This window comes from Cimex lectularius, unplaced genomic scaffold (genome assembly GCF_000648675.2).
Source record: "Cimex lectularius strain Harlan isolate CLEC.00 unplaced genomic scaffold, Clec_2.1 scaffold115, whole genome shotgun sequence".
Classification (NCBI taxonomy): domain Eukaryota; kingdom Metazoa; phylum Arthropoda; class Insecta; order Hemiptera; family Cimicidae; genus Cimex; species Cimex lectularius.
In genome coordinates, this window is record NW_019392707.1 from 1,113,509 (window position 1) to 1,128,260 (window position 14,752).

At 34.8% G+C, this 14,752-nt stretch overlaps 1 protein-coding gene across 6 annotated transcripts in view; it reads left to right on the forward strand.

Annotated features, from left to right (window-relative positions):
* Positions 1 to 14,752, forward strand: part of LOC106666882 (latrophilin Cirl-like) — an 82,933-nt gene that overhangs the window by 52,034 nt on the left and 16,147 nt on the right. For 5 of the 6 annotated variants that reach the window (XM_014394392.2, XM_014394394.2, XM_014394388.2 and 2 more), the window contains exons 3-4: positions 2,615 to 2,656; positions 8,190 to 8,382. In XM_014394392.2, the coding sequence (XP_014249878.1) occupies positions 2,615 to 2,656; positions 8,190 to 8,382 (235 nt within the window). The remainder of the gene's footprint in view (positions 1 to 2,614; positions 2,657 to 8,189; positions 8,383 to 14,752) is intronic. The other variant, XM_014394390.2, reaches the window with a different exon arrangement.

Consider the following 14,752-nt stretch of genomic DNA (forward strand, 5'->3'; position numbering starts at 1 on the left):
AACCGCATCAGTTCATGCTCGGAATTACAACTGATACTGAACGAATCAGTAGTATTAAACTTTTTAGTAAAAGTGCTAGTTTAATCGGTTACATGCTGAAACCGCCTGCTTTCCAATAAATACACAAGTTAAAAGATTAATAATAATAAAAATCTAATCGTATTTATTAAAAAACCTAGATGTCCAAGTTGTACGGAATCCAGAGAAAATAATTTCAACAAAGCAAAAACTTCGTAAATTTAAGTTTCCTCGGTTAAACTCCATAACCACCCCCTTCCCTCAAAAACAGAAAAGGTCGAGGTTCGAAACATATATATCCTTTCCCTTTCCTCCAATCCAGCCTCGAGGACATACCATATCCAGGGTAACTGCAAATAACATCGACTGGCCTTCGTCTTGAAATATAAATACAGTACTCAAGTTGTCCATTTTTAGGATAAATAAATTGCCGATAACTAGGACATTTGTGTGCATGTCTTTTCATTCGTATCATTCATCATTGGAAACAAATTGGCCAAATCCGTTGCTCCTAAGGGTTTCGTTATGATCATATTGCACATTTCAAAATTTTACAGTATATAAAGTGTTGAAAGCAGCTCTAGGGATTGTTTTTGGATGCTGAAGAACATTTTTGTGGGATTTTTTATATGAANATTATTTTGATTAAAGAACATTGCTTTAAAGTAACTAGTTTCTTTTTTTTTGTTTAATACCAAAATCCTGCATTATTTTCCGGACAACCCAATATACATTTTTGATAGTCATGATTTGTACGTTATTTTCGTTGATGTAGCGGAGTTTTTATTGTTATAGACAATACATTAATTTTTTATTGTAAAAAAAAAACTAAAATAGGATTAAACTGTAAAAATGTATTTGTAATTAAAAAAAATGCATAACACGTACGATAATTATTTGATAGGTTTACTGTTTTGAGAAATACCGTTTATCAACCATGATCTTTATCATACTTTACGTAATAGTTCGATTGGAATATCGCCAAGAGTTATTCAACCTGTGTTTGCGACCTCAATGTTGGACGCAAATTTTACTTCATATCCAATTATAGGCGTAGGTAAAAGTAACCGTGGGTTAAGTTAATCAATTTTGTCATTGCTCAAATTAGTTGAAACCGGTTTATAATATATCCATTACATAAATTGATCTCACTTTGGGGATAGTTTTCCCCAGTATAAACTGTGCCAAATAGACGACATGTTTTTTTATATTTTGATCAATTTAGAACAGTTGTGTTATTCTTAAACGTTCTTGGTAATGTAAAACAATTACTGGGAAATTAGATGTCAGGATATATTAACAGTGTGAGGCAAGACGTCAAGTACAAGTTATTGCTCCCGTGGCTTTTTCCGGTTCATCAGATTGCCGTTGCTTTTGAAACCATGTGTTTTATAAGATTTTGGGTTATAAAGCTCAGATTCAATAACTTGTATGTAGAACAATTATAAAAGTGTAAAATAAGTAACGTAATTCCTGTCATTCGGGAGGGCTTAACGTCCAACCTACCCTTTGGATGTCGCGTCCAGGAGGTCAAACCACTTAACAATACTTCTTTCATACTGTTTTCAATTAAAAAGCCATGGGATGTGTCAGGATTCGAATCTAGGGCTACTAGCGTGGCAATACAAGCCAGACGCCCTAACCACTCGTCGACCGTGGTTCCAAAAGTAAGGTAATTCCTGTCATACAAGAGGTCCAACTACGTTTTCGGTGTTGTAGTCTACAAGTCAAACCAGTTTAGAAAACGTTTTTCAAGACATTTATTAAAAAGCCATGGGCTGTGAGGGGATTCGAACCGCATGCATGGCAAATGCGAGTCGGACGCCCAGCACTCAGCTACCAACTTCAAAGTGGTACAAGGTTCCTGTAGTACAGCGCAATACCGTCACTACCCTCTATTGGATATATTTATTCGCACTTCTTGTTCTTTTCAAAAATATGTCAGAAAACAGCGAAAAAATCAGTATTCTGACGTATTTCTCAAAAGTTATCATTGCCTTAGTAGTGAGATGACGCGACATCAGGGTTATAAGTAAGGCGAGGCAAGACGCTGAAGCAAACCCAATACCGGAGTGTTGTTTTATTACGGTTGATCAATATGCAGTATTGTGATTTTGAACTCCATCCATATAGCAATTAATTATTCTTTTTATCTAAGTGGGATTCGAACCCACGACCTTCAGCTCAATATACTGCTGCTTTAACCACTATCGTGACTTCTATCCATATATTCCATTGAATATTTTGAGTATAAAAGTCAAATTCAAAAGTCCTGCCTTCCATTAGAACAATTTTCTCAGCTGCCGCCCTCGCACTTAGTTCTCTTTTCACATTCAATTTATTTTATTTTAGCAAATGGATGCAAAGACTCTAGGGGTACATCTTTGAATAGCAAGTGAAACAAGTTATACAAATAAGGGAGTAAAATGATTCTTAATAATTAACTAAGGATTAATATGATGTTTTTGACATGACAAGGGCTTAAAAGTTTAAACCTTTCTTCCTAGTTTGGTTTAGTACAGGATCGACATATGCAATAATAATAATAGTTAAATAATTTGCCAGCATTGTTCTTAATATGTGCCTGTTATTTCAGGTGAGTCAACTGCCTATGCTTCTTGGATTAAAGAACAGAAAGGTGAGCAAGCAGATAATTCATTCCAGCATTTTCCGTTCACTCTCTTATTTTTCTTCTTATTACATATCCATTTGACTCGATTAAACAGGACTTAATCGTGTCTTCCTTAATAACACTTTCAAGCACACACGTGCAATAGCGTAATGACTCAGGTTTGCTCTTGAATTTTCAAAATGTGTAATTATTATAATCATAATCATTATTATATAAATAATAACTTCTTATACTGACTCAACTCTCTAAGAGAATATCCTGGTTTTATTTGAGCGTTTTCAATTAATAAATGAACTTTTTTTTAAAGGCAATTTTCCAAAATTGATTCCAGCTTTAACAACATAGATTTATATTACAAAACTGGGCATCGTTCTTATGGTCGAACGTAAAGTTCAAGTTAAGTTTCTCCTTTTATTTAAAGCTTTTTAAGCCCGTGTAATGGTGAAGAGATCCTTTAATTAAATGATTTGTATAATTTGTTCCTTTTTCACTAAGTCCTGGGTAAAAATTGATTGATATGAATAAAATGAAGAAGAATTTTTTGTTGGGTTTGCAATAAAATTTGCCCTGTAGATTACCGAATAGTCATAAGATGGCTTGTGAAAAAGTCACGTCTCTCTTTCAAATTTATTGACTTACAAGCTAAAAGCACGACAAAAGATTATTGATCTGCAGAGGAAAAAAGTGCAATGCGCTTAATGAGCTCCCAGACGGCATACTCCTTTTTGCTGAAATCCAGACGTTAGATGAACACAACATCAACAGAGGAAACTACTTGAAAGAAAAGGAGAAGAAATGGTTAACACTATTGACAGACTTTTGACCATTTTCCAGTATGAGCTACTGGAATTAAATGTATTAATGCCATTTTGTTGTTTCATAAGCTCAATATAGCAGCTTTCTGGCAGGCATGAATGAACTTAGTTCGGTATTTTCCGATAGTCGATCAATTTAAGAAATATTTCATATTGGTATTGACATCATTAATATTATATTGGTTACTCAGATATCGTGAGATGCGGTCGGGTGGTATTATTATTATATTAGACATACTGTTGTCGAGTTATGTTTTATTTTATTTATTTATTAAAAAACTGGCATACACGTATGTATGTTACAATCCTATGTGTACTTTTTATTCCAAATAATTTTTATTTTATTTCATTATTAGTTTATGAGAAATAGGTATATTGAAAGTAAGTTTTATGCTAAGTAAGTCAAAATGAATATGTTTTTTATTATTACTTTTTAAGAAGTTCCTTTTCTGATTTTTTTTATTTATTGAACTAGTACTTAATTTGTTTAATCGTTCACCGAAGTCGATCCATGGCGCAGTGATTATACCCGGTTTAAGAATGCCATGGATTGAACCGGCAGGCTTTTTCCCCCGTGACCATCTGACCATCGATCCTTTTGATGAAAAATGGGCATATGGTGTCGTTTCTCACCCTTAACTCGCCACCAGGGCTGCAATTATCCTACAACGTTCACTTTTTCGCAGGTGATCCACACGAGACACATATCCATGTGTTTGTTGCTAACGTGGGGGCACATTTTAACCTTTCATTTTGTACAAAACATTTCCCAATATTTATTTCAGATCCAGCTTTGACAATTTTTCAATTCTGAAATTTATCGATGAGAATATTGGACGTTCACTGCGTGCAATTCTTCGGCAGCACACTGCAGAAATTTATTACCACGCCCAAAATTTTATATATTTACGTTTGAACAGGTTTCCCCTGCTTTCATTTTTATATTCCTATATGAAATACAACAGAAGAAACTTTCAACAAGATTCTCGCCAGTGCTTTACTTTGAAATTAAACGTTTTATGGTTTTTACCTGCAATGAACTGCAAACAATTTTCCGTTTTTTTATAATACAACACTCAATTTGAAATTATATTGAAGATTGATTTATCGACTGGAATTTAAATGATTTTGGTTTTTAATTATGTTTGTTCTAAACAATTTCGGACCCTGATGAAATATTTCTTATTTTGTTGTGCTTTATGTAAATGCACTTTTAGGCAAGAAATTTGTAGATTATTTTTTGTCTTTTATTTTTTATGTATTCCTTCACAAAAGCTCTTAAATTGAAAATCTTAGAATGTTTCATGTGTATAAATAAATTCAACGACTGTGTCACGCTTCGGCTCAGTTGAAAGCTCCTTCAATATGGTCATTTTTCTTTTACAACTTTGTTTTTGTTATTTTAATTGGGCACATCTGTTTCAAACGGCAAAAACAGTTCTATTATGAAAGCAAAAAATGCCCGATAGGCCAATAATTTACAGAATGCGTCATTTAACAAAAATAAACTGTTCACAATGGACATTTTGTACCATGAATCGTGGTATGTTGATATAAAATCGAGAAAAGAATTTCATAAATTTAGGTGTTGATACTTGGGAAGGTCAATTTAAAACTCATTTTACTTAGATATTTTTTTGATATTTCAATTTTAAAGTAAGGTGTAACAATCGACATTCCCATAAGGGCAAATATTACTCAAATCCATAGGTCATTTCACACGGTGCTGGCTTTCGTCGTGAAAGCTGAAAACGACCGTTTGCAAAACATTTCGCCCTGATTTTGATCGATAAGCACTGTTGAGATCTGAGGTTCACGAGTGTATCCTAAGTATTTTGCATTAGGGGTGCAAGTCTCATCCCCATTTTCCCTCTCGCAACTAACGATGCTGCTAATTTAAAAAACGCGTTAGTTGTTGTGTTCCCGTGTGTGTTCTGTGACCATTGTACAAGTATTTGTATTGACTGATTGTACACATAGCAGAACTACTCAAGTGAAATGCTCCATCGTGACCAAATAAAGTTTCAAATCATTCTACGACATATTCTGCCTACTGGGAGCTCAACGATCGTCAAGAAAGCTTTATTGGCCTTATAACTCGTTTTCTACCTACGTAAAACCAGTGAGTGGTTACAGGTTTTTGTCAAACTTGAATTGCCAAATGGGCTCACCTTGAATACAACCCAATAACAGTAACTACGTTATTGAGAATCAACACACGAACTACATGACCGACTAGTCTTAAAACGTAGAAATGAAAAATTTACAGGGGTTTCCTCTGTGGATTTTCTCCCAAAGTTATCAAAGGTGACAAAAATCTGATCCTTCCACAACTTTTACATATAAGCTTAACGGTTGCATGTCTTGTGTGGCTGATTATCGCCCATTGCAACACAAAGTGTTTAATGTTGGACATGGCGTTGACGTAATTAAAGCAGAAAAGATGTGTTTTTTAATGTTTAATAATTGCTTGTCGGATAAAGCGTTTCCGGTTTGATCGGACCTGATATGCTCGAGTGAATACATATTTTTTTATTGCTAGTACGCACACGAACTAATTTTTGTACAGCTCATAACGCTGATTTTGCGCGTGTTTATACTACAAAAATATATATATATATATATTTTTATAAACAAATTTCATTTTTTGACATGAACTGCAAGTGGAAACGAGCAAAATACTCATTTAAATAAACTTTATAATACAACATTATAATATATATATATGTATAACTATAAATGATTTTGTATGGGTGAGGTTTACATATTTCCACTGTGCATTTCATTTCAGCTGTACACCGGAGTACACTGTAAAGCCTTTTAAATGTAAAGATCAATATTTCAAAATTCATATTTAATGCTGAGATAAATTCAGACTTACTCTCAGCCTCTCTTATGTTTTATTGTGTATGGCTGGAAAATTTTCAACTCCATTTACAGTCCAACATACAGCGATTATTAAATTAAAAACACCCCTCGAGATTCAGCTCTGATTCGCCTTTTTTTGTTTTTCTGTAAGATCTGTCGAATTTTGTGTACAAGACGATATACAAGATAATCGGTAAACATGGACAAGAGTAAAAAAAAAAAAACCGGCTTAAGGAGGGACATAGCCATAGCCGCATAACGGGGTAGGTGAAATCCCCTGAGGTAGAGACCCTAGCTAGGGTCAGTACGTCGTGAGTGAAGACCCTTCTGGTCCAAAGTAAAAACTGTTTTCCTCCAGGCCTCGTACTAAAGAGGTTCAATCAACCGATTTTCGTACTTAGCAAAGTTCTTCTGCAGATTTTTTATTTCGGCAAATCGAAATCGGATCTGTTGAAAAACGACGGAAAGAATTTAAGATCGCTCAAAATCATCGACGCGTTAAATTTTATCCTCATCATTTTCCGACCGAGAAATAATTTTTTTTCGGTTGGGTGGAATTTCACAGGTCATGGGATGTGTGGTCATCGGTAGGACGCGCTATTGAGCTTCCTCTTTCAGATTTTCCACATTCTTAAACAATAGTTTTAAAACATTTGTAAAACTTTTCTGTTTAAATTATCACATCTACAAAAATTCAGTTTAAGCTTTTTATTTAATGATTGTTACTTGTTCTTTTAAATATAAATATGCAACTATACTTAAAAAGCGTGTTATTGAGCTGAATTAAGTATAAGTAGTAAGCCTGTTTAAGCACAATGAAACGTCCACAATAGCCCTGAACAGCAGTACAGATTTCTCTCCATTCAGGCTTATCTTTTATGAATTAACAAACTTCCAAAACTTTCCTGAATAGCTTTGCCATTAATGGTTAAATCCAAGCATATTTCGAATACACACACAATGATTTACGTTACCTAATATAGATTTCTGCAAAGTCTGTTAAAATGTAAAAAATCGCGTGATTCTGAAGATTATTTTTGTGCTGATGTCTGTCAAATCTCAAATGAATCAGCAATTTACTATTCTGGAATAACACTAACTGCAGGAATCTTAAATTTTAACATAATTATATTAATAAAGGGCAACTTACTTCACTTAGGTACACAGATAATATAATGATCATTTTTTTATTAACTAATTTTAATTATATTTCAGTTCCAGTCTTAAGGTTTTAACATCTTTATTTCTTAACTGAGTGATTTCGCGAGGTAAAATTTTGTAGAATCATAAAACCGTGGTTGTTTTTCTGATTCAATTTTTCCTTTGTCAGTTCAGTTAGGGAAATTAATAAACCCGTCCCAGTTCCGCCCAAGAAAAGCTCATAATTTAATTAAAATCTCGGATTCTTTTCGTGACATGTAAGCTTTAATCCTTCAGTGCAAAATAATTTTTAGTACCTCACTGAAGTTGGCGCAATGCCGAAAAGCGTTTGAGTAATCAACGAACCCACTAGTGAAGACCCAGTAAGTGACCCTCTGCCGGTTAAGTATGAGTTCACCACTCGCTCTTATATTATTTATTTAGTTTGTTTGCACTAGAGTGAAATTTTCATTATGAACTAAACGGTTAAAGTCGTTTTTGTAGTTGTGATGGTGCAGGTACAGCATTTCATTTCTTAAGATAAAAGTTACTATTTGTTTTTATTAAGTTCTTCAGCGATTAAACACTGACAGAATTTACCTAGTACAGTACTTACCTTAATGACTACTTTCTGGTTTGCACCTGATAAAGATCTTTCAAAACTGTAATTTAGGTAGACTACAATTTAATATTTTTTCTTGTTATCTGTGTTGCAGAACAACCGAGATACGACACTGCATACGCTTGTGAGGGAAAGACTCTAAGAATCGACTGCAAGGATGGCGAATTGATCAATTTAATTCGAGCCAACTATGGCAGGTTTTCAATAACCATTTGCAATGACCACGGTAACACCGAGTGGAGTGTTAACTGTATGTCTCCAAAATCACTGCGAGTCCTCCACGCAAGGTACATGTTTTTATTTTTTATATTAGGATAGTAAATGTACAGTTCTTTGGACAGTCCAACCGAATAACTGCGGGCGCGCTCCGATGAATACGTCAATGAATAAAAATAGCGTTTTGACAATCAATCATCATCGCCTTAAAGCATTTATAATGCATTGCTCGCAGGGGCGTCTGTGGCTTCAATGGTTTAGGCGTTGACACGGCGTTCATCACTGTGAGGTAAAGGTCCCGGGTTCAAAGCCAGCGCCCCTGCATTCGAACCCGACATAATTACAAATGGGCTTCTTTTTCAAAAACTCCGGCTAGGGTTTAAATTTCTTCCAACGAGTGAATGAAACACAATAAACATTTAACGTACACACAATAAAAATTTAACGTATCATAAACATATCGATAAAATTAAAAACTCAAACAGCATATAGATAACCTTTGACAATCAACCGATGTTTTAAAGAATTTATTAATTCCTTCACTACCCAAATAAACGACGTCATTTTCGAACGAGTCATTGGTAAAATTATCTTGATTTGGGTTTTTAAAATTAAATGATTATCCATGAAATTCACAGCTCATTTAGCCTTTAGGAGTTATTTTATTATTATTATTTTCTTTAATTGTCCAATTTTATGAACCTTTCGACCTGTTTGCTTTGATTATGTTGAGGAGAGGATCCATATCAGCAAGTGTGGTGGAGGAGCTGAGTGAACCAGCTAGTCTTATTTTTACCTTTATCAATTTTATATCACATACTATCCAAATTAGATTATGCTGAACGAATGATTTACCAATTTTATTGCTACTGTAGGCAGGGCAATATGGATTAGGTAATGTTATACTTAGCACAAGAAAAATGTAGACATACCTAACATTTAATTTTTTTAGTAGTGAAGGGTGGAGGTGAGGAATTTTACTAACAAAAGAAATTCTTAGAAAATTCCTATTCTCTAATCTGGTTTTGGCCTTTTGTGTGACTCTCTTTCCCTCTCTCTGCTGTTCTATCTCAAATACACACTCTCAAAAAACTCCCTCTCCCTCCTTCACTGCCACTGTCTTTCACTCATTTTCTCTCTCTCGCTCAGTCACTCTTTCTCTCACTAACTAACTCACTCAATCTTTCGCTCACTCACTATCTATCTCTCACTGACTGACCCACTCACTCGCTCGCTCGCTCACTCTCACTCTCTCTCCTCTCTCTCTCTCTCTCTCTCTCTCTCTCTCTCTCTCTCTCTCTCTCTCACACACACACACACACACACACACACACACACACAGAGTCTCACTCATTTATTCACTCTCTCTCACACTCACTCACTCACTATCTATCTCTCTCACTAATAATGTAAAGTGCCTATGAAATTGAACCACTATTTCTGGAATAGTGACTTATGACTCATGATGAATAACTCGACACTGGAAATGATTGGGTACCCTGAATTTTCCCCCGTGGCATTTATCAATGAAATTGTAGATTTGGCTTTATTTAATTATGTATAGTTTAAGGAATCGATGAATTTGAACATTTTACAAAATAGGAAAAACCTTTTGACCGTCAATCATCATAAAGCATTTACAAGGCACCCACTCTGCAAACGCTCGGTTTATTTCGATCAAGAGATATCAATAAATTTTGTATAATGAAATTTGGACGAGTGAAAATGAATGGCCTTTTAACAGCAATGAGAATTACCTTAAAGGATGAGCAAATACTGCTCCATTTTTCAAACAAGTGGGTGTCTCATTCCGACATGAAAAACGTGTTATCCATGAAATTAGAACAGTTTTTAGAATATTGAATAACCGACCTTTGCCAATATTACTCCATTCTCAAAATAAGTGGGGTTTGTCATTTTCTGACAAGTACATACGATCAGTAAAATTCACGTTTCCAAGAAATTTGGACATTTATAGATGTAGAAATGCTGTAATTATTATTACGTCAAATCATTTGTACCTATTACTCTACTTTCTAAAAAAAGTGGGATTTTCGTTTTCTAACAAGGAATTTTAGCCGTATTTTCATATCCATGAATTTAGAACAGTTTTTAGTATATGACAAGCCTTTTGAAACTCTGCCATCATTGTCTCAAGGCATTAGCAAACATTACTCCACTCTTCAAACAATGGAGTGTATTTCCTATTAAAAATAAATAAAATAATTTTCTTTAACGTGCGTATGCTCTAGAATAGGAATTACCTTTAAACGTTTGCAAATATTGCACCTTTCTCTTATTCAGCAGTGATTCTGCCTAATTCCAACGAGTGGGAATATAAAAAAAACGTGTATCCGTGAAATTGGTTTCTAAATAGAAATAGCCGTTTTGACCAGCGACAGGCATTGTCTTTAAATATAATCGAGCTTTAAACCAATCATTGATTCTATTGATATACAATGGTATCTCAGTAATCCGAACTAATATTTGCAGATTATTGAAAAATTCAGATTACAGAGGGTGTTAAAAAACACAACATATGTACAAACAAACAATTTCAACACAACACTATTATTATTGTAATTGTTAAACGTGCTATAGTACATATACTGTCAATTTTTGTTTTTAAAAAATGTATTTAACATTTTCTTCATTGCTTCTTCCTCATTTTCTTTCATTTTAAACCAGTAGGTTTATTATACTTAGCACAATAATAATTTAGGGGGTGAGAGATTCACTGAACAATTCCTATAGTCTAAACTGGTCTTGCTGTCTCTCTCCCTCTCCCTCTCCTCTTTTCTCCTCTCCTCTCCTCTCTCTCTCCACTCTCTATCTCTTTCTTTTTCTCTTTCTTTTTCTCTTTCTTTCTTTCTTTCTTTCTTTCTCTTATTCTTTCTCGTTAAGTATAATAAAGTAATAACTATCTCCCTCACTCATACACTCACTAACATACTTTCTCTTATTCACGTACTCACTTTGTCTCTGTCTCTTTCTCTCTCTCCCTCCCTCCGTCGTTCTCACGTACTCTCTCTCTCTCCCCCATGGGCCAGTGCATAAAATCTGTGCACTGCCTAAATGCAAAAGTGTCGCAGGGAAAATCTTCACGAGTATCTTTTTTATATTTCTGTTGCTTTATCCTTTTTAAGATCTCGCCTTTCTCTTGATTTCTCTTTTTGTGGGGGCTCATTTAAAATCCGTGTTTTATGTGACTGAGCCGCCGTGCGGCGGCCACATTGAGCATATCCGGCAAAAAAAAATTTTTGTGAGCCCATTTTTTTTAGTTTTTAAAGCTTTGCTAATACGGCACATATAAAGACGGTGACGATGTTGGATCTATCCATCGATAAAATAATATCCGCTTATGCTTTATTTATTTGAATAAATAAAAGTATGATACGCTGTTTAGCTAGTATTAAAAATTTTTTTTGATCTTTTTAGCGTACCCTAAAAATAAGCCGGCTAAATTATTGTTTTCCCGATATTGTTAACTTTATTGGATTAGTCAGAAAATGTTTATTTAATTGTTGTTTTCATGACTGTTTATTTATTTAAATTATTATTATTATTTCGTAATTTCTGTAGCAGCACTGCCCCCATACGGTTTACAGCAATTTTTAGAGCGTAGCCAACGTACATGCGACCTCGCAGCAGCGATTCCGTTTCCCTACCATTAATGGAAAAAAGTACTTTTCTCAAAGATAGATGCAATTATCAAGAATGGAAAAAACGACTTTGCTTACCAAACTAACCGAAACTAACCGAAATGAACAATGCGAAATAAGGAAGGTCCATCCAATACCAAGTGGTTAATGTTAATAGAGAGGTTGGTTCATTTGGCATTCCGAACTTGTTATATAAAATCCACCTTTTCTCTGTTATCTCTCCTGAGCTCGATGCGATCCCTTGGAATTTTTCCTTCTTCCGAACTCCAGTCGAACATGCGTTCTTCTTTACTTTCTGATCAACCCAATGCAGTGCTCTGTTAGAAAGCCTATCTAATTGCTGAGGGGGGGGGGGGTTGTAAAAACTACTAACTACTACTGGTACTGATGTAAAATGCAGACTACAGGGGGTGTTAAAAATAATACATATATACAAAAAGTGTGAGGGATTCACTGAATTAAAAAATTTGTAAAATAAGAATAGTTTGAACTGGTCTGTTTTTCGTCGATTCTCCCTCTTACACTCACTCATTCCCTCTTACTCTCTCACTCACTCTTTTTCCTTCTCCCCTTCTCTCTCTCACTCACTCTCCTTCCCCCTTCTCTCTCTCACTCACTCTCCTTCCCCCTTCTCTCTCTCACTCACTCTCCTTCCCCCTTCTCTCTCTCACTCATTCGCTCCCCCTCTCACTTTTACTCTCACTTACCCACTGACGTACTCTTTCACTCACTCACTCCCCCTCTCTCACTTACTCACTCCATCTCCCCTTTCTCATTTACTCATTTTCTCTCAATCAGTTTTCTCTCACTTTTTGTCACTCTTTTTATCTTTTCCCCTCACCCCATCTCCTCTCATACACTCATTCTCTCTCTCTCTCTCTCTCTCTCTCTTTCTTTCTTTCTTTCTTTCTTTCTTTCTTTCTTTCTTTCTCTCTCTCGGAATTACGGACTACCTCAGCCCGAAATAGGTTTACTACTAGGAAAAAAGAATAAATAAACAAAGCTGTCAAGAATACGAAGAAATTGGAATAGTCAGATTTTTTTAGCCTTTCTTTCCAAATAAGATGCATATAATTCCCTAAAGGATTATTTACAAGAAACGGACCCCTGCAGGGTGTCCACCTCTGCGTACCGATCCAGCTAACATTTGAGAGCCGCAATTCCTCAGTTGACCGTCGGCACCGCCAGCAATCATTGCGGCGAAATAGCGTCACTGCTTGCATATTTTTGCAGGTCAGCTCACCCTGAACAAAGGATAAAAACACTACCACCTGTATCATTTACTCTCTTATCCCCCCCCCCAATGCATTGGATCTTACATATCGTTAATCAACCATAATCCCACCTTTATTTTATGTTAATTATGCTTAAAGAGAGAGAAAAAGTAAATGGACATATGCACATAAAAATATCAAGTTCCACTTTCGAACTAAATTAAATATTATACCCTTTTTTTTAATTAGCACTATACATTTTCTTGGACCCCCTCGGTTTTGTAAGCTCCTGGGATTTCTTCATGTAGAGAAGCTTCCAGTGGTGGTAATAACACACTACCAGGTCCATAATTAAAGGAAGTAATTCTTATTCTGGTTCTTCCTTGTAGAACAAACTTTGTTAACACCTTGACTCAATACCTTCTCACGCCAAAATCCAGCTCCCATAGTGGGAGGTTTTTTAAATTTAGAATGCATAGCAATTGGATTATGCAAATATATATTATAGTGGTTCAAAAATTTATTCATTGTATTCACACACTTGGGTTTTTGAAAGTATCTTTTCAGTAGGCTTTGGTATAATCTATAAAAGAAAAAAAAGGACAACAATAACGAAGAAAACATTTGTGATACAATAAACTAGATGTTTCATGTAATTATTTGTTAAAAAATAATTATGTGTTATATTGAAATTTAAAAAATGACATTTGTGAACACCAAAATATTATTGACACTCTTATAGTAAAGAACAAATCAGAGTTTTAGTTTGTTGAGCTAAGAATGTTAAAGTACAAATAAATAAAATACAAATATTTTAAGTTATTATTTCTACCAGTTGTTTAGATGTAGGTATAATATTCGGGGTAATATCTGTGCCCTTTGAGAGCTAGTGTAGCCCCTGTTCTGTATCTATAGCACACAGGTGAGTCTAGTTCTTCAAACAATTTTATTATTGGTCCAGTTTCATCGGTTGAATTCTTTTATATATCGCTAATTTAATAACATAATATTTATATATAAAGTAGATGATTTAAACTGACTAAAAAGGAGAAGAAGAATTCATGAGAACATTAGGTACAATGATATGGTATGCAGATGGCTCCAAAAGCACATGAAGGAACCGAATCAGGCGTTTATTGTACAATCCCAAAATATGAGCAGTCAAACTCATTGGGATGTGCGTCTTATTCTTTCAAGCCGACATACATACCATCAATGCTTGAGCATTGGAAAATCTTAAAAGAGGAAACACTGGCAAAAAAATCCTCATAAGATCTGATAGCCAAACAGCCATAAAACATTAGCATGTAAAAAAACTACATCAAAATTAGTGAATGCGTCCAGACTATCCAAAACATGGGGAAACACAACAACATGATATCTTGGGTATCAGGACAAAAGGGGATTTTAGATAATGAAAAGTCAGATACACTGGCCAGAGGGGGTTCTACAAGACCATAGGCCCTGAACCTTGGAATAACAAAAACAAACACAGAATGGATGCAAAAAATACAAAAGGAGAAGTGATAAACTCTAGTGCCGCTAGATAAAGTAAACTTATGCTA